General features: G+C 44.4%; 1 protein-coding gene across 1 annotated transcript; it reads left to right on the top strand.

Annotated features, from left to right (window-relative positions):
* Nucleotides 1-11,627: 11,627 nt before the first annotated feature.
* LOC311016651 (protein Wnt-2b-A) lies at nt 11,628-25,027 on the top strand. The gene is made up of 6 exons (XM_084014498.1): nt 11,628-11,718; nt 12,524-13,156; nt 15,772-15,992; nt 19,050-19,327; nt 20,498-20,762; nt 23,768-25,027. The coding sequence occupies exons 2-6, from the start codon at nt 12,975-12,977 to the stop codon at nt 23,995-23,997; spliced, it is 1,176 nt and encodes a 391-aa protein (XP_083870624.1). The 5' UTR covers nt 11,628-11,718; nt 12,524-12,974; the 3' UTR covers nt 23,998-25,027.
* Nucleotides 25,028-25,678: the final 651 nt, after the last annotated feature.

Below are 25,678 nucleotides of genomic sequence, written 5' to 3'. Positions count from 1 at the left end.
TAATGTGAGGGTAAATTTGTATTATCTGGAGCATAAATAGAGTCCTTAACTCCATTATGGGGTTCCTCTGGGGGCCATTTATACGCTCGGACCTGCGCAGCCTCAGTAGGAACCCACCGAGGGGAGGAGATGGCTATCGGGAGCCACGGGGCGGATGGGGGGACCGTTTTTATCGATGCACGCGCTGTAATGGGGTCTTCCTGTGAGGGAGCCCGAGGAGTTTCGTTTGACAGAGCTTTCATGTGTTCTTTCGCTGTGTCGTGTGAGTTCTGTGATCAGAGAAAGTCACTGTGGGCCATTAGGCCTCCGCACGCATGCATAAGAGCACACATCTGGATATGCTTCTCCTCCAATGGTCATACCTACAGTCTGGTAGTCCATGTGACCTTTTAATACCACTTAAGCACTTTTAGATAACGCCAGTTGGACCTTTCAGCTGGTAAATACCACCACCAATCAGTGCCTTTCCTACACACACACACACACACACACACACACACCTGCTCACATCGTGTCACAGTGCTTGCACGATATTATGTCCATAATGTTCCATAAATCTGGGCACGCTCCGATATCTGCAGAATATTATCCGAGAATATTAAGCAGGTAATCTCTTTACAGCTGATCTAGGGTCAGCTGACGAAGCCTTTGAGCGGGTTTGATGTTAAAGTTTGGTGGACACATCCATAAAGATTTTACAGCTGTGTTCAGGAGAGACCCGGTCCGTGAGGCCTGGGGGGCTTAACTTAAAGATGTACGAGCCGCTCACAGTTAATTCTGCGCAGGTGAGGCCCAACTGTACTCGCATCTCGTCTCGGACGGCGATCGTTGAGAAAGAGCAGGAGAGGCAGAGATGGGGAGAAAGAGTGAGAGATAGGCTACGTTGGCCGGTGAAAAGAAACAAATGTCAGGATCCAGAAATCAACCGGCCAGCTGTGATTTACACAGGAGTTAGGTTTGGATCAGGGTCTGAGTTCCATCGAGGCAAAGGGGCTCTAATTCAGACCAGCCTCTAGTCAACGTAGCACTTAGCAGCCCTGCGGTCCGCTAGCTTTCTCTTGTGTCCGTTAGTTACACTTGGTGGTTTCATGCAGCATTCCCAACAAGCTCTCTGTGGCGGGACAAACCGCATCCATCAGACGTGGGCTGTGTTTGGGGGGTGGTATGTTGCCCAATGGCCAGTGGCTTGAGGAAATAGCATACCAGCACAGGAAAGTCATGGATACAGTTCCAGTTTATTATATAATGTGGATATTGGCCACTGATGTTGTCCACCACACTATGATGAAGGGGCTATTGAGCAATGCATTCAGTTGCATGTGCATATTGTATTCATTTACAGTTGTTAACATTTGTTTGAAGCCTGATTATATCCCAGAGACTCCTCTTGTGGTACTCCAGGGCTCTGATGTGTCTACGTTAAGTAGCTCAGGTCCAGTAGAGTGTGAAGTATGAGTCAATGAGCAGCTTGGTTCTCGTGTGTTTGTCCCAGTTCTCAAACGCTCTCCCCCTGAGTTTTGTAAAGGCCCCGCTAGCACAGCTGATACAATGATGTATTTCTCAATATCAGCTCTGGGATCTGCTGTTAATGTGTATTACTGTTGCAGCTGATGGGCCGCTCCCAGGAGCCATAAGCAATTACGACTAATACTAATACAATGCTGATACTAATCATTAGCATGACTTCCATTTGGGAAAGTTTGTGCCTGGTCATCTCGAGGAAATACATTAATACGTTCCTTGAACCATTTTAGTTTTCGGTACATGCAGTCGTCTGACCACAGATATAGGGCAATGTGAGGAGAGGGCTAAGAGAGACAAGGGCAGCCCACCCATTGCAGTCCCACATGCGGGAGGCAGATGTAAAGGCGGGCGTGCAGGGCTCCCTTCAACGGTTACCAACGGTGGATCTAAATAAGACCCAGCTGATGTTTTCTCTCCTGGTGTTGCCGTTTTCTCCTCAGACCCTCTCGCTCTCTGGTCCTCCATCTCTCACTCATCTTTGTAGGCCTCCTTCAATAATCCTCTCGCACCGTTTGACCTGTGACTTGGTGCCCATCCTTTTTCACATATCTCCCCCCTCTTTTGTTCTGCTCCAAGCCGATGTGTGTGAGTGTGTGTGTGTGTGTGCGGCAGATCTCAGGGGAGCAGGTAAAGTATAAATCGAAAAGAGTTCTGACATCTCACAGTCTCTGGTTCCCATTTGGTCCGATGCCCTGCAATCAGTCACTCTCCTGCTCTCCTCCTTTCCTTTCTTTCCCCGTTCAGTGTTCTCATCCTGGAGAAGCTTACAAAAAAACCTTGTGAAATTCCTCGTCTCGAAAGCTGAATTCATATCATGTGCTTCACGAACACCCACGCCCACCCACGCCCGACAGCTCCTCCATCGGGCTCTCCTTTGTGTTCCACTCTGTCTTGCAAGCGGCGGTGTTAAACTGATGTTAAATGCTAACGTGAGCAGACTGAGGGAGTATTATTGTTGACAGCTCGCAGCAGCAGCACCGGGAAGGGGAGGGTCAAGTTCTTTCATCTCCAGATAGATCAGCCCGATCAGTTAAAACTGCTTAATGTGCACATGTGTTTCCCCAGCTAACAGTCTGCTACAGGGTACGACTGTACACACACAACGGGCAAGCAAGCGTCTGTTTCAAATCCCACAGCGTGCAGGCCGATAAGGCAGTCTGGGGGATTTACGAGACCCAATTTGTCGCTCATGCAATGCCATGTAAATAATGTCAGTCTGTCGTTTGGGCTCGGCAAAAAACTCCCCTTGATGCGCTGTCTGACAATGAAGATGAAATAAAAGGAAAAGGAAAACTCACAGTAAATAGGTGACTCAAAGCATCGACATCCGACGAATAATCCAGCATAACCTCACTATTTGTTGTGTTTACACTTCGGTTACAGATTAAATAAACAAGATTTTATTAGTTGACTTTAAAGGTGCTGGTAGGCCAGTTTGGACGGAACCAGTAGAACCACCTGTAGCTGTACAGTTGTAAACATTACTTGATTAATTGATTAGTTTATCAACAAAAAAAAATGAATTTGCTTCTATGCTGATAATTGATTGATTGAGTTATTTCTTAAGTAAAACAGCCAAACATTTGCTGGTCCCAGCTTCTCCATTGGGATCATCTGCCTTTCTGTTTGTCTTATGATATGATATGTGATAGTAAATTGAATATCTTTGCGTTTTGGATGCAAATGTCATCTTTGGGCCTGGGAAATTGTCAGGGATGCACTGATTCGACTTTTGTCTAATATCTTGGCTTTGGGTATCTGCCAGCACATACCGTGTTAATTAAGAGGTTGTATGTCTCATTGTGTGGACATGACAAGGATCCATTTGAGTCAGTATCAGACAGATACCCGACAACAAATATTGAGTGACGAATAGTCATTTAATAATATATAATATAACATTGCGTGACGAACATCTGCTCCAGTCGCAAAAACTCGCCAACTGTGCAAATTCGTAAGTCAATAGTCGTATAATATGACTGCCCTATCATAAGAGCACTACTAGATCTGATTGATTAAATGAATGTGATAACTGTGCTGATAGCTCAGTGGTAGAGTTACTGTTCCATGTACTGAGGCTCACTGCAGTGGTCCCGGGTTCAAATCCACTGTTTGGCCCCCTTTTAATGCATGTCGTCCCTCTCTCTCACCCCTTTCACTCTCACGCTGTCCTCCCGCAATAAAAGGCAAAAAAATATAACTTTAAACAAATGAATGTGTTGCTGAGTATTTTTATACTGTATTTAAAATGTTGCTGTTTTCATGACAAAAGCTGAGGGGTTCCCCCCTTAGACTAAAAATTGTTGGGTAACCCCCCCCTATTTTCCTCCAGTGGTCCATTCCATAAATAACAGTACCTTCATAAAGAAAATAATCAATAATGACAATAAGTGCAACCCTAGCAAGTCCTTTCCAGGGTTTGTCCTCAACACACACAAGAGTGGTTTTTAGCTTTTCATCTGCTTCTCAACAAGGAAGAAAATTATAGCTTATTTCTCAAAATTATACAACTGTAATTCCTTTCTTTCAATCATTATAGAAAAAAAACATGCAACATTAGAGTTAATATTACACTAAATGAGCTTATGTATTTTGTAGAATAAGACACTCCACAGAATATTACCATTAAAGCTTCTTTTGTTTAAACTTACGATAAATGACGGGGATCATCCATTACCGATGTTCTATCTCTTCTCTCTCTTCTATGTGGGTGAAGAGATGAAAGACATGAATCGTTGTCGTGTTTAATAAGGGGGCCGTGGAAGAGCTGGATGAGTTTCGGGACGATGGTGGAGGCTTAGTGAAGAGGGCAAGCTGCTAAAGAGAATGGAGAGACAGAAGACCACCAAAGAGGACCTTGGAGTTGGATTTGAAGCACATGATGAGGTCCAGGCATTGCAACATTTGCGTGTGAGGATCAGGACTGGTGGGGAGGGTCAGACGTGCTTTAGGAGACTCCCAGGGGAGACTGGGCTTAGATAGCTGCTGCAGATATTACAGGAGGGGGGGTTCATATAGGGCTGATTAACTCAAGTACTTTTTTTATTAACATTTTGAGGTAATTTATACTTCAATACCACAATATTTCAGATGGAAATATAGTACTTTTACTTGTTTTATTAAGAATTTGCATGAAAACGCACTGTAGAGTTAAATTATATAATTATATATCGGCCAATATATTGTTATTTGACTTTTTCAAATCATTACGGCAACAAAATTATGTATCAGTCAGGCTGTAATATAACATATTCAAACAAGTATTTGCCGGCATTTTAAATTGTTAGCCCTTAAATAAAGCAGTGTCTTGTTGCACCAAAAGAGAGAGTCGACTCCAAACTTCTCAGATGGTTTCATCTAAATTATTTTTTGATGAATTTTAAGGTTTTTGCCGTGGTATTGTTTCAGTATAGGGTATCGAGATATTCATGGCAGGTATCGTATCAAAGTCATCATTTTGGTATAGTGACAACACTTATCTCTTGTGTTGGGAGACGGACCTGCCCGTCCCTGTCAGAGATAGCAGACTTTACTGACATAAGGGTAACATTTCACTCTGACAGTCCAGGACAGGCGCCAGCCTGCTGCCAAGGATGTGCCAGCTTCAGTTGGCCACAACACAACTATTGTTAAAAGATGGCATGAAATCTGATGTTCTTCACCAAGAACAAAATTTCATTTCGATGCCGGCAGTCTCTTGCAGCTTTTTGACGTGGGCTTGGCAATCATGAAAACTTTATATGGAGGTGGCGTCACTATCTCACGCTGGGCAGTGTGCATCAACTAGATGATGCCGGTGCTCAAATGTGCAAGACATGAGCTTGTTTGCATACTTGTGATATTACTCCGAAATTACATGCTAACACTAATACAACAAAAGTTATTGAAGTGCTGTGCATCCCACCCAAGCTGAAATCAAGATAGCTTTTCTGTCTAGGATTTAACATGGCAGGAAATTGAAGGCCAGAGACGGACTCACAGGGCGGCAGAGTCTTTCTGACATGCCTGCTGGGCTCGGAGAAACACGAGATGAGCTGTCTTTGACCTTAATGACATTTAGACGTGACCAGAACACCAGGAAAATACAGAAAAAATGTGTATATAAAAAAAATGTATATGTCTATATACTGTATATGGCCAAATAAAGAGATAGAAGCCACCAATGTAAAGACAAGAAAGCTCCTCGCCATGCATGGAGGTTTGATGGTTTCACCCCAACTCTCCCGACTGAGATAGTACACAAAGTTGAAGGAGGGAGGCCGAGGACTGTGCGTCAGAGCCACAATCGTCTTTCATCTAGGAAGAAACAACCAAGATCCAGGAAACATCATGAAGATAGCCCCAAGTGATGACCTGCTAAGTGAAGATCTCAGACACCAGAAGTCCAAGGATGAGGGAGAGGAGGAAGAGCGGGAACCATCATGGAAGGACAATCCTTCGCACAGCATTTACCAACGAGAGACAGAAGGTCTGAAGGACAGCAGAGGCACGAATCATAGCAGCACAAGAACGGATACTGAGTGTGAGATCAATAAACGTTGGGGTCTACCAGACCAGAGAGGACCCCAGGTGCAGGTAGGGGTCTACCACACCAGACAGGACCGAGGGGGGAAGGTCGAGGTCTACCACACCAGCCAGGTCCCTCGGTGCAGGTAGGGGTCTACCACAACAGCCAGGTCCCCAGGTGCAGGTAGGGGTCTACCACACCAGACAGGACCTCAGGTGCAGGTCGAGGTCTACCACACCAGCCAGGTCCCTCGTTGCAGGTAGGGGTCTACCACAACAGCCAGGTCCCCAGGTGCAGGTAGGGGTCTACCACACCAGACAGGACCTCAGGTGCAGGTAGGGGTCTACCACACCAGCCAGGTCCCCCGGTGCAGGTCGGGGTCTACCACACCAGCCAGGTCCCTCGGTGCAGGTAGGGGTCTACCACAACAGCCAGGTCCCCAGGTGCAGGTAGGGGTCTACCACACCAGACAGGACCTCAGGTGCAGGTCTGGGTCTACCACACCAGCCAGGTCCCTCGGTGCAGGTAGGGGTCTACCACACCAGACAGGTCCCCAGGTGCAGGTCAGGGTCTACCACACCAGACAGGACCTCAGGTGCAGGTCAGGGTCTCCAACACCAGACAGGACCTCAGGTGCAGGTCAGGGTCTCCAACACCAGACAGGACCTCAGGTGCAGGTCAGGGTCTCCAACACCAGACAGGACCTCAGGTGCAGGTCGGGGTCTACCACACCAGACAGGACCTCAGGTGCAGGCTGTGCAAAGATGCTCCAGAGAAAGTCCAGAACGTAACAGCAGGGTGTAAGATGCAGGCAGGTACGGCATACATGGAGCACCATAACCAAGTGGCTGGCTAGTGCACAGGAACATCTATGCTGAGTATTATGGGCTGGAGGTCCCGCGGGCAAAATGGAAGACACCTCTAAAGAATGACCAACAGGCTTATGGTCACATTTGCATGATATTTTTGCAGTGGTTATTTGTCTGTTTAAGTGAATACAGTAGGTTACTACTGGCACAACTTTTTTTGTTTTATAACTCTATTATTGACACCCCCCACTCTCACTCAGACATATTAGCAGAGACCCGGCAGACAGGTATCCACAGGGTTTTAAGGGTTTCATTTTTCTATAGAGGCTGTATATGATTGTTGTTACTATTTGTGCCAGGAGTGCTAGTCCCTGTCTGAGCCTCTTGATGTCTGCTGAGTTCACTCGGGTTGGTACTGGAAAGACTGGGACTGGTGGGGGTGACCACCATGCTGGAGTATTACCTCCCAGTGTGTGTGTGTGTGTGTGTGTGTGTGTGTCTGAGACTAAACCACATTTGATTTTTATACGCTTGTGGCTAACAGGAGCCAGATGTAGCTGCCTCCAGGGAGCTTACCATCGAAACAGCCATTTTATTTCTCTTTTTCACTCTCTTTAATGAGATGTGTGCATGCTTACATACATACTTGTGTATATGTATATGTGTAAAAGCAGCCAACAAGCTTACATTTGCAATATTTTTACATTCAGGTAATAAAGGTGGTTCGACTAGTAATAAAGGATGTGTCCTGTTCGGATGACAGAACATGAGAGTGAGGAGATCACCGATGTCATCACACAAAGATACATCAGAGACGCTCGATCAGGGTGTCAGAGCTCTGAGGTCACAGAGTTCTCTGGACAGTGAACCTGCCTCTGAGATACATATAATAGACAAGATGGTACAGTTATTAACCAGTAATGTTATTAAACGACTGCGCCACAGTTTTAAAACAGTTCTCTTCTGAAAGTATACATAGATAGATGAGTATTGAAGGAGAGAGCAGAAAGCGAAGGAGCAGCGATGGAGAAAGAAGGGAGAGTGTTAATTGAAAGCGAATGTGGCTGCGCTGGCTGCTGGTCAGCGATGGGCCGGGGTCCCAGTTGGCTCCCACTTCAAAGGCCCAACCCGCCTGTCTCTAGAGCACCTGCAGCCGGTTAAACCCTGCTCTCATCACTCAGGGCGTGGAGGAACCGCCCCTACGACTTAGCGTTCTCACTGCGAAGCCTTTGCCAAAGGGTCATAATGGCCCGCAGAGAGTTCTACCTAAAAGAGCCCATACAACTTTCCCTACAGGACTACAGAAGATCCACAGCCTCAACCACAGGACGGGTGCCACCTCTGTCACAGGTCACCTCATAGGACCACCACAATACAGTCTGAACTAGTGGGTTTCATGGACCTTCAAATGAAGGATTCAGCCCTGAACCAGTACCTGGGCTTTGAGGACCAATATGACACCCGTGTTAATCTGTATGTCTGTGTGTGTCACTGTGTGGAAGTCACTGGTACCCTTCTTTTGCATGTTAGGTGACATCGGGCTTGACTTACTTTCCTAACTTAAAACAAAATGTTACAAATAAATACATAATTATAACTGTATCCCATAGGTGTGAATGTGAGTCTGTCAGCACTGTGATAGTCTGGTGACCAGTCCAGGTGACCCTGCAAAAATGGCAGAGCAAGGCGTAATTTGTGTATAGATACATACACAACATGATGTGTCCCAGCGCATCCGAGGATGTATCTATACACAAATTACGCCTTGCTCTGCCATTTTTAATGGGAAGATTGGGGCGAGAAAAATATTTAAACTATCTCATTTTCAATTTTGCTGTGAGTGAACATTTCTTTTTATTTTTTTTAATATGTGTAATAATTATAATCAGTCACCCTGACAAAAATATGGATTTTTTCTTTTTTTTTTACTTGCATATGCCCACAGTAATAAATACAATTCTGCACACACAAGATCCTCACCCACGTTTTAATGCTTTTTGGGGGGGATCCGCTGTTTGACCCAGAAGGGGAGTGTTCAATATAGGAATCATACCTGGACTCATTCTAATGCTTGTCTTTCAACTCCTGTGTAAATAAATTAAAAACAATGATTGACCAAAAAGTAGGGGGGGGGGGGATCATTGTTTTTTCTGAGTTCAATTTACTGATTCACTGTTCACTATGTGACCTCAGCTTGCCATGTGACCAGCTGCCCATGACCCGCGGCGTACGTCACACAGACAGTTCCCTACTAAAACAGGAAACCACTCAGCACAAACTCAGTTCCACTAAGAGGGAGCAAAGGAGACAGTGCTTTACCACCATCCATAAAGGTACATTTCAATTTTAAAACATTTAACTCTTTAAAGGTAAATTGTAAATGTAAGTGAATGACGTTTGATTATTTCTGTTTGTGTGTCATTATACCAGTCTATGTAGGTTATTGTAGGCTATTGCCAGGGGAACGTGCCTGTTTTCCAATATGTGTCAAAGAGGGCTTGCAGCCCCGGATATCGCTCTCAGATGTGATCTGTATTACCTGCTCCACAGTGTGTGTGTGTGTGTGTGTGTGTGTGTGTGTGTGTGTGTGTGTGTGTGTGTGTGTGTGTGTGTGTGTGTGTGTGTGTCTGTATACATGTGTGCTCCCAATTCGTCCAGCATGACACCATCCCCCAGCGACCTATCACCATCACATCTTTGGACACTGAGGCTAGCCTGGGATAAAGAAAGAAAGGGTCACAAGTGAGCAGAGGTTATCCTTGTACATCCTTGATAGGTACATACTGCAGTTATTGATGTGTCTATGTGAGCATTTGTTTTTCTTTTTCGTCCGTGCCAGCACAAACTTTCTTTCAATGTGCATGCCTTTCGTTGCACCCTTTGCATCTGAGGGAAGTGGTTGACAATAGGCCCTGACACCTTCTCTGAGAGCTAGCCAAATGCTTCAGAAGCTTCTGAAGTTCAAGTGCCTCTCTGTTTGTTCAAGGCAGTTCATCTCTGTCAGCAGATCTAAATTTACAGGACAATAAATTATCACGGATCTGGTTCTCTGGCTAGCACGCATGCATGTGCACACGCACACGCACGTTGTGGCTCGTCTGTCTCTGGAGGACGGTGTATTTTTAGGGGCCGTGTTGTAGCCTGACCTTTCATTATAGCTTTATAGATAATGCTACTGGATTCTCAGCTGATTATTATCTAAACAGCCTGGTCCTTTTATTCTCACAGCTACATAACAGACGGAAATTATATAAGTATCACACAAATCTACAATAAGTTATCCTGCGAGGATTCAAATTAAATATTTAGGATGGAAAATGTCCTTTTCAGAAAAAAATCGTCCTACGTTCAAACACTCAGAACAAGCTGCTTTAACGTTTTCCTCACAAGTGACCTCTTGTGGCCATGCATATAATGACAGTTGTCCCCGAGGAGCAAAAGTGGAAGTAGTGTTTTTATAGTGGAGATGAAACATGAAATACCGTCCAAATGGGGTATTTTGTTGTTTAGGCTGGAGCCCTTGTAATTATTATGAGTTGTTAATTATTTTGATTACAGCGCCCCTCCCCCATCCTTTCCCTTACTTTGTCCTTCTTCCACCTGTCCCTTGTTCATGTTACCTCGGACAGTTTGCCCCTGTGTAAGAGGACTCAGGGTTGACAACAGGCTGTCTTCCCCCCCCAGCCTGCCAGGAGATGGGAATACATGCTGAGCTCATCCCTGGACTGCCTGACTGGTGACAGCCCACAGCATAATCCCCACAGGGGACACATTACTGGGCTGTTGGTCCACCTCTTCCACCTCCAGCCCAGTCTCCCTTCTCCCTGCAACCTCCCTTTCAGAAATAATCCTGAGTGATTATAATGTATCAACACAGAAATCAATTGGATTAGTCCAAAATCACTGCCTCTGTAAGTCTCACCTTTAACCCTAGTGCACACGTTTAAATATAAAACCCCATCAGTACTTTTCCTCCAGGAGGTGGATGCCAGATCGGACCTCGTACATCAGGGCAAACTTTTCCTCCAGCTGACAAGAAGGCGTTTGACTCTGTTATTGTTTATGGGGAGAAAACTGGGGTCAAGTTCACAGGCTGGGAGAGAGACAGAGAGACAGATAGAGAGAGTCTGTTCCAGCTACAGCCCCATGAGAGAGAGAGAGAGGGAGAGAGAGAGAGCATAACTCAGCCATGTTTGTGCTTCCCTAATTCCTTTGATTTAGCAGAAAATTGTGAGCTTAACTGCAGTGCACAAATATTCACCAGAGATGAGTTTCTTTTCCTCACCTCGCAGTCTCCTGCAAACCTGGTGTGTCTGTAAATGTGCCTGAAAACATTTAAAAGCCTCTCTGTGTGTGTGTGTGTGTGTGTGTGTGTGTGTGTGTGTGTGTGTGTGTGTGTGTGTGTGTGTGTGTCCCAATCTGACAGCAGCGTGCCTGTCGTGCTCTAAGCAGAAATACAAATGTCTCTAAAAGGAGCTTAGCTTTAACGGCAGCTTTGGCAGAAACACTGGAGCTGTTTTCTCAAGCGTCTGATTAAATAACAGTTTGCAACAGCTATAGCTCATTTGTTTCAATTCCAAGCAGGATTTCCTGATTTGTTTACTTGTTCGTCAGCATTACTGAGTCAGCTGAATCAACTGTGGTGTTCTTAATCCAATGTCACAAACTGCCCGGAGAAGTTCAAGTCCACGACTACGAAGGTGTGAATTGGGTTGTTTTTAAAGTTTGTAAAAGATGTTTTCGGACACTAAAATGTTTCAAATTTGTTGTCAGGAGTCATTCAAGGACAAAGAGAAACATCAGAGATTTGATGATGGAAGACGGCCCACTGCAAAGCATGAAGACAACTGAAGATGCACACACGCATGGGAAAAAAAGGTAACGATGGTCTCCAGTGTGTGTGTGTGTGTGTGTGTGTGCTTTATTCCAGCGCTGTCTCAGCACTCTCTCTCTCTTACACATGTGGTTCATATTTAAGCCATAGTGCTGTTCCACTGGACGATTTGGCTCCGTTCTCTCAGTCCCACATTCTCTTCCCATTGCTTTTTTCTCTGACTTTCATTTGTGCTGTGCTTTGGGCGGTGCATGGCTGCAGGCAGAGCAACTATTTAAATAAGCATCTGTTAATAACAACCATCATAATAAGATTTACTTACTTAATGAATATATGCCAAAAGGCTTATTTACCACTGGGCAGGTTGATGTTAACATACTATTATGAAACTATATACGTGCTGGTAATGTGTGACCAATTCATATTACAAATGATTGACACTAACAATAGACGTTACATGAAATAATATCTGTGTGAACACCATATCTACATTATTGTAACACTTGCATTTTCAGTTCTATTTGGTCTCGACTTTTTTATTATTATTATTATTATTATTATTATTATTTAATTACCCAGTTGTATGGAGGTGCCATCATTAATTATAACAATTTGGTTAAGGATGTACTCCTCATTTTAAGGACCGCCTCGCTTCAACACAACAGCATCCCCCCCCCCCCCCCCCCCCCCCCCCCCACACACACACACACACACACACACACCCCTCCATCCCTAATATTAATATCTCCTAGTCAAACTCCGTAACCCCTGCATCTGCCCAATGGGCGAGAGAACCCGTCAGCAGCGAGCCCTCCCTCCCTCCCTCATCCCTCTCTCCCTGCCTCTCAGCTCTGTGTCCACAGCGCGCTGATAAAGCAGAGGTCTGGTGCGAGCATCCGACCCAGCACGGAGCCACGCCGCCGACACGACCCTCCAGCTGTGATCCGGATCCCTATTTCTGCCTGTGAATGAAGCCAACGAACGTCAAGGATAAGTGCTTGGGGAAGTGAGCGGAGAGGTGAAACCACCGACACTTGTTGCTCGCCTCGTCGGGTGAACCTCCCGTCGGCAGCCACAAGTTCCCAGTGGAGAGTCTGGTGCGCACATGGCACCGAAAACGCGCTCCTCTCAGTCCTGACGGCCGCGCTCGTAACATGGAGCCCCACGCTGGATAATGAGGCCTACCTACTGAACGGGTGCTAGGCCTACTTCACATCAAACCGTGTCCCCCCCCTGCCTCCTCCCCTCTGAAACCTTATTCTTGGGGGGAACTTTTGGTGGTTAAAAACAGCGTAGAGTCATGCTGGGTTTAAACAGGATTCTGAGCCTCAAGGCTGGCCGGATTCGGAGCTGTGGTTCGCAGGGAGCCAAACTCTCACCCCGGTTTTCTTCGTGCCAAAACCCCGGTGCCAGCTCGAGGATTTACTGTGCGTGTCTGCTACTGCTGCTGCTGGTGACGCCTCGGGTGGATTCTTCGTGGTGGTGAGTACCGTCCGCGGAGCGCACACCTACAGGCCTATACCTGCCTCCTGCCAACGGAATCTATGCGAGCCGAATTATTTCAAAGAAAAAGTCATCTTAATGAGTATTACAATTATTATTATTAATATCATTATCAAGTGAAGCGAGAGTCTTAACTGTAAATGGGGAGGAAACGGCACATTGATTATCAATCATCGATCTTAATCATTTGAAACGGAATGGGACGTATCCCGACAAATTCATTATTTCGTTAGGAATTTCAGGGATTCAAATTTAACTTATGATGACCATTTTAATAACCTTTTTTTCCAATGCAGAACTCCGTTCCAATTAATTTTTCCCCCCCAACAGCAGACTGACAAGGCCATTATGAGGTTTGAGGATTTGTTCATTTATTATCACGCACTCACTTTATAGCCGACGGGGCTTTTTTCCCCATCAATGTTAAAGCAACATTTTAAACTTAACATTGTTTTTCTTATTTGTGCATTTTTTTGCTGGAAGACATCGAAACGCATTGGGGTTAAAAACAAAACGCACATTTAAAAAAAAAAACGTTATAGGCTATTATTTGTCACGAATGAATGCATGTATATGAATGCCTTGTAATTTCTTATGGGGAAATGACTGCAAAGAGAAACTCTAAATGTATTATTCTGTCATCACTTAATTTAATTCGAGATGATTTGTTCCGTAAAAAAAAAAAGGAGTAAGGAACTTTTAATAGTGAAAATAACCTAAATTATGAGTTTGTGAAATATGCGCGCCTCTTTAGGATTTTGTTTCTAAAATGCATTCTCTCTCTCCGTGTCAGTTTGTTGGCCTGCCACGCGGAGCAATAATAATAGAGCGATAAATGTAATTTATGTCGGCGCTGTTGGCTGAGCGCGTGTTCAGCTCAGCTGGGGCCTGCGTTCAACAAGGCAGAGCGGTCATTAATTCACCAGGTACCACACACACAAAGCACTTCGCTGAAATACCCCAAAACCAGCCATGTAGAGCATAGGTGAGGGGTGAAAAAAATATCTCATTGCCTGCGCAATAACATGCGTGAAAATGTCCATGTGTGTGAGTGTGTTTATAGGAGAAGTGTCTGTGTGTGGGCGGGCATGGGGGTGATGGAATGCCTAATAGTTTGTGTAGATTAAAAGCAGTTATGGGGAGTAGTGGGAAGAGTGTGTGCAGAGGCTTTTGGCTGGGCATTATTGGCTTTGAGGGGAATTTAGTGCGTCTAACTGTTTATCACATTTCTGTGGGTGTACGCTAAGTGATGACACGGACAGATCTGGGGCTTTATCACCCCAAAGAATCGCTGAAATGATCATTTGAGAAACGTGGGAAAAAAATAATGTCCTATAAAAACATCACAATGCATGCATTATATACCATTGCACTACAATTTCTTGAATATAAAGTTTCCAAGTATTTGTCAAAGGTAATAATCTAAACAGGAACAATTCGTGTGCATATCTTTGCAAGTTTTCTAACATAACAGAAAAGTGATTTTGCTCATTTGCTGCAAAACTTGGCAGAACATCCCAACAGTAAAGTGCAATGATTTTTAATGATAATGCTAGAAAAATGATCTGATTATTAGCCCTTTTTTTGTATTTCTTGGGTGATCCATAGGGCTTGAGATGACTGGGCAACAGGAGGCCGATGCTGAGTCATCCTAAGTCAAACGAACCCGTCCCCTGTTTGTGTCCCGCTCGTCTTTCTTCTGTGATTCCCAGTAAACTCATGGGGCTTTACGGCATGTTGTTTTAGACCTGTGGATAATGATTTACTATCCTATAAAATCCACAAGTCGTCCCGACTCTCAGAGAGAAAATCAAGTGTGAATGGCCGCTCTGGCTCTTTCCTTTGATGAGCACTCTGTTCTTATTCCTCCTCTCTAATCCCACTCTGGGGAGCAGAGAGCCTCCAGTCTCCATCCTCTCGCCCGGCCTCGTAAAAAACACGACCACACAACTACACGCTCCCTGACCTCCACTCGCTGACCCGCCAAAGCTCTGCAGCCACCGAGCTACAAGGGGTCCCAGACACGCACGATCAGTTTCAGAGTATCTATTTGAGCTCAACGCAGCAGTTTATCTTGATAGGATACTGCAGGAGTCTACTGCATAATGTTAGGTCAGAGAGACGGATTGGAAAAAGGCACGCTGAAGAGCTGTGAACGTGGCGAGCACAAGGGCGAGCAGGCAGAAGACAGAGCGGAGTAAAGTGAGTGAGGGGGGGTCTCAGTTTGACAGGGTTATTGGAGGCCCCGGACTCCGCGCGCTGATTTGTGACGACATGATTCCAACTATCCCATTGGGAAACATTTAAAACACACATACACACGCGGGTCTTGTGGGGAGAGGTTAAGTGCTTATTTATTTGGAGAGCGGAGTAAATGGTTTCCACTCCCCTCCCGCTTGCAAACCTTAAACTGTTAAGTGTAGTGAACTCTGACTCACGGAGGACTGCTACCGCAGCTCTCTCTCTCTCATGCCGCTCACCACCTTTGAGAGTGCACGTAACCACGTGTGAACACTATACCATCGATCACTATCATACGAGGCTCCTCCATGAAGTCTGCCGTCGGTTCAGTTCTTGTGTTTTGGCATTTTCAGGTACATCGGTGCGCTGGGGGCCCGTGTGATCTGCGACAACATCCCGGGCTTGGTGAATAAGCAGCGGCAACTCTGCCAACGCCACCCGGACATCATGCAGGCCATCGGCGAGGGCACCAAAGAGTGGATCAGAGAGTGCCAGCACCAATTCCGACACCACCGCTGGAACTGCAGCACGCTGGACCGGGATCACACCGTGTTTGGACGCGTCCTGCTGCGGAGTAAGTCGACGGGTGTCTCTGCACATCTCTCCCATCTGATTACTGACTGTGGGCCAAAGAGTAGAGATACTCTGCCGCCCCCCCCCCATCTCCTCGCCGTCCTTCTCCCCTCGCTCTGTTCTTCCTCCGATCTTCCCTTCTCATGCTCACGTATACTGCCGTTCCGTGTTTATAGTCGCTAATGGACTGTTGTAATGCCTCATGCCTCGTCAATAAACACACGGGGCTTCGAGACGCGGGCTTGTCGTCATTTTGTTTTTCCACTCCTGCCAGACCTCTCTGCTTTGTAACAGATTCATGCCTATACACACATGCACACATGCATGTTACAACATCCAACTATCTCCGTAGCTCGTGCATGTATACAATCTCCGTACCAAAGCTTTTAGAACTGCACACGGTCTGTATCGTGAATATTTACTGAGTAACAGAGTGACAGGCTCTCTTGATAACACCTGATCGTATCTTCAGCCAGCTGGCTGTTTTGCATGAATGTTAAATGATGGCGGTTCTATAACTTGTCAATCACACACTGTTTTGTGATAATACTGCAGAAGCCATTATCGATCAGCTGCATTCTGAATGAGGAGCCATGTGATGCATCCAGTAAAAAGAGTCATTCACTAATGCTTCATCTTTGGGGTTGCGAGTTACGCTTTTTCCTGAAATACTTGCTTCAGTTACAGCACTTCATTGCAGTTGATCTGGATTTAGGTTGCATAAAATAAGTTGCTCGTCTCCACAGCCGCAATATCCGACATTTCACTGTCCCTCTTCCAGCCATCCTAAACATGTGTGGGGGTGGACGATGCTAGGAGAAAAAAATAGCAGATATGGAGATACAGGCTGCGTGTGGAGGACAGGAATAAACAGTAATGTAGACGTAAATATTTAGAGATATTCTCACTGTCAGACAAACAGCGCAGGTTTGAATGATGACCAGTAACGCCCTCCTCCATCCTCCCCCACAAACGCCCCCTCGACAGCATCCACTGCCCCCGTCTCCTCACCCCGGAGATGGAATGGTACATTCCAGTGAGAGAAAGCAGGTTGGATCACACAAACTCATGTTCATCGGTTTGCGAACTGAGCTTTTGTTTAAGGGTATAAAAGTTCCCCAACATTAGTCATTTATAATGAGTAATATATCAGTAAGATGGAGTGCTGATACTTGAGTATTTCCCATTTCAGGAAATATCGCTTCACTCTTCTTGAGATCAAATTCAATTATGTGTGTAAGCACGGTTAGAAACAGAGACGGCTAAAAATAAGAAACAAATGTACTATGGAATGTTTTGTTAACGTGCACCTGCGAGCCACCCTGATATAAAACAACATCGAAGTCTAAATTCCTGTTTACACAGCCCTCAAAGCAACACATCCTCCATCAGTGTCTACAGAGGACTGAAGCTAGGATGCGTTCAATCACAGGGCTGGTTTGTGGTCAACGCTCAACGACCAATACATAGATGCTTCGGGTCATGGTTGCAAGTGAAACATCAGGCGTTATGCACCCTGTGTAGTCAGCTGATGGATGAGGACGGTTTTAATGGACAGCTCAAGTGGAGTCCAACATTTAAACACTGCTGTTTTGTTAAAAAATGACTTACTGGTGGCACAGGATGAAAAGGTTGCATGGTCACCACAAACGTCAGGAATCATGCTGTGGTAACTATGAATATCAGCAGCACATCTGATAGAATTTCAGCCAACAGTTTTGAGATTATTTGTCATGTTTATAGCGATGGAACCAGATGACAGACGGAGGGCAAGGAGGTGAACAAATCGTTACCAGCCATGAAAATACAAATCAAACGTCATGGCTTCATAGCTGTTTCAATATCAAAACTAATGCGTCTGATGAAAGAAGTCACAGACACCATGACCTACTAACTGACCAGGGTCATATAGTCAAAAATTGATTCACATATGAATTTCTATGATTCTAAATCAATTCACAAATATCAAGACATTTATTATAATGAATTTGAGTTGAAAAATCTAACTGAAGTGCAAGAGCACCCAGATGATTGACAGCAAGTACATTTTAATACCTTATCTTCAAAAAAAGGCAAACATTTACGCACATTTTTGGTGTAATAGTTCAATAATTACCTTTACGAGACGTGAAGTATTTAGCAGATACTTTGTACCTCATCACCCAGAGAATACAAGCTCATGTTAGCACTACCTCACAAGTCCAGCTGACCAACACACACCGCCGTACTTCACAAAACTCTCAGTCAACTCCGATCGGGTGGAGAAAATAAGGCAACTGTCCATTGTCCAGCGTTTTAGGTGACAGTGGCTTTGCCCTTTACTAACACTGCAGCACAGAGGCTGTTTGGTTGATAACAACATAGTTGGGCTCTCTGCTTCCTGAGCTGATTCATAAAGAGGATTTACAATCTAATTTCAGGTGCGTCATCTCCCATCTAGAGCAGCATTCGAGTTCATAAAACTTTGAGGAGACACACCAAGTAAAAAACCACATAAGGCTGTGACTAAATCTTCTGCCTCCGACTGTTGTATTTTGAGGCATTCACTCCCACGGGCGCCGCAAAAAGCAACTGTGACTAAACACTATATCTAATTCTCTATGTGTCTTTGGCCACACAATAGATGAGTCATATTCTAAGGAACCAAAAGAGACCAGAAAAGCACAGCAAAGCTAGAAAATGCTGTCATGACATCACCCTGGTGCTGATTAATGGGGTATCACTGTGTCTGTATTTAAACAATTTATGTGAGCAGAGGAGAGCCCGCAGCTGGGATTATTTCCATGATAATATTTAAACAGAGCTGTCCCATACTCTACATCAGGCCTGATATGCCCCCGTCAGCTGCACCTTCATGTCCTGATGGCCCACACCCAAGCCTGGTCATGGCATTATGTGTATCAGTACATGCATGTTAACACGGGGGGCTGCACAGTTTTACGTCTTTAGGTATACAAATATTTCTCTATTCAGCAATAGATGTTGAAATGTCATTTTCAACCTTTTTACCTCTGTTTGAACTCGGTTTCTTTTTCCGCTTTTGTGCTCTCTTTCTCAGGCAGTCGTGAAGCAGCATTCGTCTACGCCATCTCCTCAGCAGGAGTGGTGTACGCGCTCACTCGCGCCTGCAGCCAGGGGGAGCTGAAGACGTGTAACTGCGATCCACACAAACGTGGACGGTCGAGTGACGATAGAGGAGAGTTTGACTGGGGTGGCTGCAGTGATAATATCAACTATGGGATCAAGTTTGCCAAAGCCTTCATAGATGCCAAAGAGAGGACTGTTCGAGATGCGCGGGCGCTGATGAACCTACACAACAACCGCTGTGGCAGAACAGTAAGTGTGCCATTTCAGCAGATCGTTCTTTTATTTGCCAGAGATTTGATCAATCGGATGGATCCCATTTACGCCAATCTGTATCTGGCAACGTTCTCATTATCTGGTTGCACCTGCACTGTGATCAAAACTCTGGAATAGCATAAGTGGAGCAGACAAACTATAGTGGCTGCAAGGCATGGGATGATATGAAATCAATTTATCCTGGATAACATAATTATGAATCACGGTATTATCCCTACAATCATAAAACATGCACAAAACTTTAAATAGCACCAAAAAACCCTTGCATTCTGGGCTAGATAAGCTGGTGGGTTGCATTCAAATTAGTTTGAACTTGAATTCCCAGCAGCCCCACTGCTCCTAATGCTTAGATGGGTCAACGTGTCTCCATATCTCTGGGTTATCCAGTGACTTCACTGTCAACTGTTTAAATAGGCACAATTAGTAGCTTAGATGAAGAGTTTCAATGCTTTGAGCACTTAAAAATGCTCTATCTTGAAATATTGCTAGATTCAAATATCTATGAGATAGGGCTGTTCAATTTTGCCCCAAAATATTTTTTGAGAGATTTTCTTCTCTCAAAATCCGATTTTCGATTACGATTACGATTATTTTGTGAAATGACAAAAGGCAAAAAAAATATTTCAAATATGCTCTTTTTTATTGAACATTTGAGTGCAATCTGGTTTTATTAAACAAAAAATCCCTCAAGGGATTAATATAAAGAACAATTAATGAACTTTTGCCATCTGGCTTTGCTCCATGTTATCTTCTTGTAGACCTCTTGTAAACAAAAACAAAAAAACAATCCCTTTAGGATTAAGAGAAAAACTTCACTTTCACATGTATCTTATGGTGTGTCCATTAAACAAAAATGAATGAATAAAGTGAACAAAACTTTAACTTAACTAAAAAATAGATTTTACGATTTTCACGTTTTTAACATCGTCCTACATAATCGCGATTACGATTTAAAATCGATTAATCGAACAGGCCTACTATGAGACTAGATACCACTGGGGATGGATCAAGTGAGAAATACCTTTTTTCTCAATTGAGGGTAAACCAACCCTTTAAGAACCTGCCTTATCATTCCATTTTCAAAACCAAATGTCATGATGGTTGAAACAACAAACACACAATCCCCACTTCTCTCTATGCATTTAGGCAGTGAAGCGGTTCATGAAGCTGGAGTGTAAATGTCACGGGGTGAGCGGCTCGTGCGCGCTGCGGACATGTTGGATGGCGATGTCCGACTTCCGGAAGACCGGCGACTACCTGAGGAGGAAATACAACGGGGCCATCGAGGTGACGATGAACCAGGATGGGACGGGCTTCGCTGTAGCTAACAAAGCCTTCAGGAAGGCCACCAAGAACGACCTGGTCTACTTTGAGAACTCTCCGGATTACTGCCTACAAGACAAAACAGCAGGTGAGGCGGCGCTGGGAGAGACGAAGGTGGACTAGACGGAAAGACGCGGAAAGGCAGTTTCTCATGGGTGTTGATGGATTGCCTCGACTGTGTTATGTTTTAGGTGGTGTTAAGTGTATGTTGTGTGTATGTTCATGCATGACTAGTGTGTTTGTGTGTGAATGTCAGAGTGTGTGTGTGTGTGTGTGTGTGTGTGTGTGTGTGTGTGTGTGTGTGTGTGTGTGTGTGTGTGTGTGTAATAGTAGTCAGGTAACACAGCAGGACCCCTGTGTGATGTCGATGGAAGCTAATATCCTTGTACCCTGAGGACATGGTCATTCTGTGACCACCTGACCTCTATCAGTCTCTGTCAACACACACACACACACACACACACACGGTCAGAGGAAGTGTTGATCAACCACTGCACAATGTTCCCAATTAGTTATGACTGTTTCCGATTGGCCAAATGATGGATGAAACACCGCTAGACAAACTTTTACAAATATTTGCATCCATCAGCCCTTCCATCACTCAGAAGCTCTGTCCAGTTCTTCCTCGTCCTTGCTCTCTTTGTTTGCCACTCTCTTCGTCCATCCTCCCCCTCTTTCTCACCTTCCCAGTGGAATCCACAGCCTGGGGACACAAGCAGCTAATTTAAAAAAAAAAATCACATCTTTCTGTCTGTCTGAACTAATCGTAGCTGGAGGGCAGAGTGGGCCTCAGAGTGTGAGAGCCTGTCTGTCTGTCACGCTCCACTGTCCATTTAACCCTCACACTCTCTCACTCTCTCACTCTCTCTCTCTCTCTCTCTCTCTCTCTCTCTCTCTCACACACACACACACACACACACAGGCTTCAAAGGGAGTAGTGGCTTGGGAAAGGCAGTGTAACTATAGGCCACTCTATCAACACTGCATAGTTGTGTGTGTGGGTCTGTTGTTCTATGGGCAGCTTGTTGTGATAGGTAGCAGTTCAAACAGGGAGCTTCTCACACGAAACACCAGCACTAATCTCTGTGGGGATGACATTCACATAAGACACAGACAATATGCCACGGCATTAGGCAACAGCTAGTGTGCTAAACATTACGATACACTCAACGATGGGGAGTAGCATGCCACCGCAGATGAAACACTGAACCAAAATGCAGAGTTAAACTGTGAAACTGTGACGTGTGTAACTAGAGAGGCGCACTCAGCAGGGCGTAGATCTCTGCCAGGTGTGTCTGCGATGAGCACCGCTGTAATGTGTGATTGATTGATTGAGTACAAGTCACGATTGGCCAGCACCCATCTAGACAACAATGGCCTGTAAGGCGTCGTAAAACACTCTTTTATTCAAACTAAAAAAAAAGAAGAGGCCATCGGTGCACAGTTTTTGTTTAAGACAGATCATACAATCTTGCCAGAAACAAAAATGAATCCCGCCAAGTAGTCTGCCAAGTTGCGGAGGGCAGTGCGTATACTTGAAGTTCCGTAAGCCGTTAGCGCTTAGCCAAACACACTGTACAAAACAATAAAATGGTGCAAATTGTTTCCCCCCACTGTGTCTCTGGCCGCTACCAGTAATCAGACTCAGGCAAGACTAGTGAGTGAGGAGTCAGCAGGCAGTCAATGGCAATATAAAACAGGCAATAAAAGGTGTTTTGAGTGTGAGTCACCACAACCACGAGAGGTCAGTGAGAATGCAGCCATAACTCGTCTTCTAAAAATATTATGCAGTTTGCTGCAGCAAAATACGAGATTAGCCAAAGACAGACACAGAGGTGCACACTCACTCACTCACACACGGACGCACGCACACACATGACCGATGGCATGATCCTTCTGGTGGAGATAATAACGCAAATTACAAAAGGTCAAGCCTTCACATAAACTTGTTTACAGAATATATATACTGGGCTTAACTCTTTGTCAAAGACAGAGATGGTAAAAATCGGATAATGTTCTATTTATGTTTTAAATTGCTTTTGAGAACCATCATGTTTGCAAGCCAAGGGCTGTCGCGGCTTAATTTCATCCATAACTTTCAAACCATAATTATAAGTAGGAAAAAACATCCAGGTCAGCCTCCAAACAGTAATTCTGAGTGTGAGATATCAGGAATTTCTGACAGCTACGATATCTCTCGCTTGGTGAGAAGAACTACAGATATGTCAACAAAATACTGGCAACATGGCTGCCAAATAGGGTAGGTAGGGTTGCACAATTAATCAAAATGTTATCAACATCACAATATAGCCAAAACTAGAGGAAACACAATATCTGTTAAAAGGTGTCAAAAAAAGTGTCAAATCAATTTCAAATAAAAAACTGTCGTGCTGCAGAGAGCATCAACGCATCATACAATCATTTAAAAAAATATGAATCAAATTTGAATATAAAATTATGTAAAAATTAGTATTCCCTCTAATTTCCCATGATATTACCTTTGTAACATCAGTCAACATATTCAGAATTGGATATTTTGTGAAAATCTTTCATCCTGACTGCAAAGTCACCATCACCGGCAGTTAAATCTCAATAAAATACAATATTAAGACTTTTTCAAATGGTCCTATATATAGTTTTTGTATTGGGTTGTTTTTGTTATAAAAATGCTCCAAATGAACTTAATGATACTACGACAAACCTACACTTTATAGTGTGACTTTCTTGACTTGCAAAATTAAATTGACGAACATCATGTGTAATTCATGATACAATTCAAAAAAGATCAAGAAATTATTTGTGATACATATGACATCATCATACATCACTATCACACATATTTTTTTCCAAAATCCATGGAGAAGACTGGAAGAGGTCTCACGTAACCTCTCTATTAATTAGTTATCAAAGGAGTTGGAGAATAACACTTATTTGATCGATTAATAAGGTAATCATTCAAGGACTTTAGATCTCTCTGGAAAAACCAACCTGTTGATGTTTTTCAGTAGATGACTTGGCAGAGAAGTAAAGACCAGAAACTAGCTGTAGTCAACTTTTAGCTTCAATTATCTAACTCTTTTGTGCTCTATGCAGGTTCCCTGGGCACGGCTGGGCGGGTCTGCAACAAGACATCACGTGGCACCGATGGCTGCGAGGTCATGTGCTGCGGGCGAGGCTACGACACCACAAGAGTCAAGCAAATCACCAAGTGCGAGTGCAAGTTCAAATGGTGCTGCGCCGTGGAGTGTAAGGACTGCGAGGAAGCTGTGGACATACACACGTGCAAAGCTCCCAAACGAGCTGAATGGTTGGACCAGACCTGAGGACAAGACCCCCTGCAACCCCACCCCCTTTCCCCTTTATGGGACAATCTGTGGAACATGCCATTTTGGGAAAGTTTGTCCAAAAGTGCTCAGCATCTCCGCCCTCCCCTGCCCCCGTTCATCATTGCATGGCTTTTCTACCTGTCTCTGTGAAAGCACTAAAATTCAGTACCCATCAATATGAATTAACAACCATTAACCCGTTTGTGACTGGCCCTGTGACTGGACTGGTGGGATCAGAGGATGAACGGTGAAACCAGTGAACACTTAGGAGTTCGGGTGGATTTGGGATTATATGGAAGATTCAGTCCAGCCTTTTTTTTCTCTAGCGTGTGGTTCTGGGTTACAAATGGTTTGCTGCTTTAATGATGCTATAACAGACACATTGTTACATTAACTGAGCCTTCAAACGTAATCCAGTATTATTACAAAAACATCATATACTCACATAATGTTCTTTATTTTTTGGGGGGACATACACTTTTATCTACCAAAAAAAAACGAATACTTGGTTGGACTTTGGGAAGTAGCTTGAAAAGTGCACTTTGAAAAGTGGACATCTAAGCGCAAGTTTGGCTCTGTGTGGCCAAACAGAAGTCCAGGCAGAGACTACGAGAAGACAGGGGAGATGAACAGATGACAAATGAATAAATGGACAGACGCGTCAATGGGACTTTGAATGCAAATGTTTAAAAAAAAAAAAAATTTAAAGTGATTTATTTAAATTGTCAAGTGTTTCATTTCTCATCTGATGAGACTGCACTACATTAGCTGATACGAAGAGAGAGAAGAGCACTCCTATTATTATGATTATAGAGTGTACTCTAGTTTTCAGTGTGTAAGTCGATAAACTGCTGCTGAGAAGAAGAAGAAAAAAAAAGAAAAAGAAGATGGCTTGGATGGTCATTTAGTCACACATAACCGCAACATCAGACGGATTTCACTTCTCTGCTCTCCAGCTTGCTTGTATAACATTGTGTATATCGCCTTATCTAAACAGATGTTCATATGAAATATACGGTGCATTAGTATGAACACTGGAATCTTGTTTTTTGTTCAGACAGACAAAAATAGAGGTTGAAAGCAAGAAAGAGACTAGATGCAGACAGAGCAGAACTAATCAGTGTGACCGAGCAGGATAGTGAGTCAGTTCCTGTTGGACTGCTGTCATAACCCGCTGTGTTATTCCCATCACACACACACACACACACACACACAAAATTGCTGCTCCTCCCCAGTATGAGTTGAAAGACACTGGGGCAGTAATAATACAATCTATGTCGCTAACAAAGGCTGATTCTGTGTGAGTCGGGGCGGGGTGTGTTCTGTCAGTCAAGGGGAGGGAAGTGTTTGATTAAAGGCCCAACCTAAACCCCGACCACTGCTGGCCTCATCCCCATGTGGAATTCCAGGTGGGTCCTGGGCTAATGACTAGATGGCCGTAATTACCCGGGACTGTTGATAGCTGTAGATTTGACATGGTCGTGCCACAGAGGACCTAGTGTGGGCTCCTGCTGGGACCACATTTAATCAAAGGCTTCATGGCCGGCTTATCAAAGAGAATACTTTCCAGCAATCTTCTCTGCCTCCCCCCCCTCTCCTACCCTGACTATCGTCCAGTTCTGTCTCTATTACATTAGAGCCCAGAATCTCAGGATAATGTGAATTCAAAGGGACATTG

The sequence above is a fragment of the Eutrigla gurnardus genome (genome assembly GCF_963514095.1).
Source record: "Eutrigla gurnardus genome assembly, chromosome: 8".
NCBI lineage: Eukaryota > Metazoa > Chordata > Actinopteri > Perciformes > Triglidae > Eutrigla > Eutrigla gurnardus.
Note: the sequence above shows the minus strand (reverse complement) of the source record. Positions and strands in the feature narration are given on the sequence as shown.

Coding starts and splice junctions, on each gene's coding strand:
- LOC311016651 (XM_084014498.1), top strand. CDS start 12,975: ATGCTGGGTTTAAACAGGATTCTGAGCCTCAAGGCTGGCCGGATTCGG. Junction 13,157..15,771: donor CGGGTGGATTCTTCGTGGTG/GTGAGTACCGTC, acceptor TGGCATTTTCAG/GTACATCGGTGCGCTGGGGG. Junction 20,763..23,767: donor CCTACAAGACAAAACAGCAG/GTGAGGCGGCGC, acceptor TGCTCTATGCAG/GTTCCCTGGGCACGGCTGGG.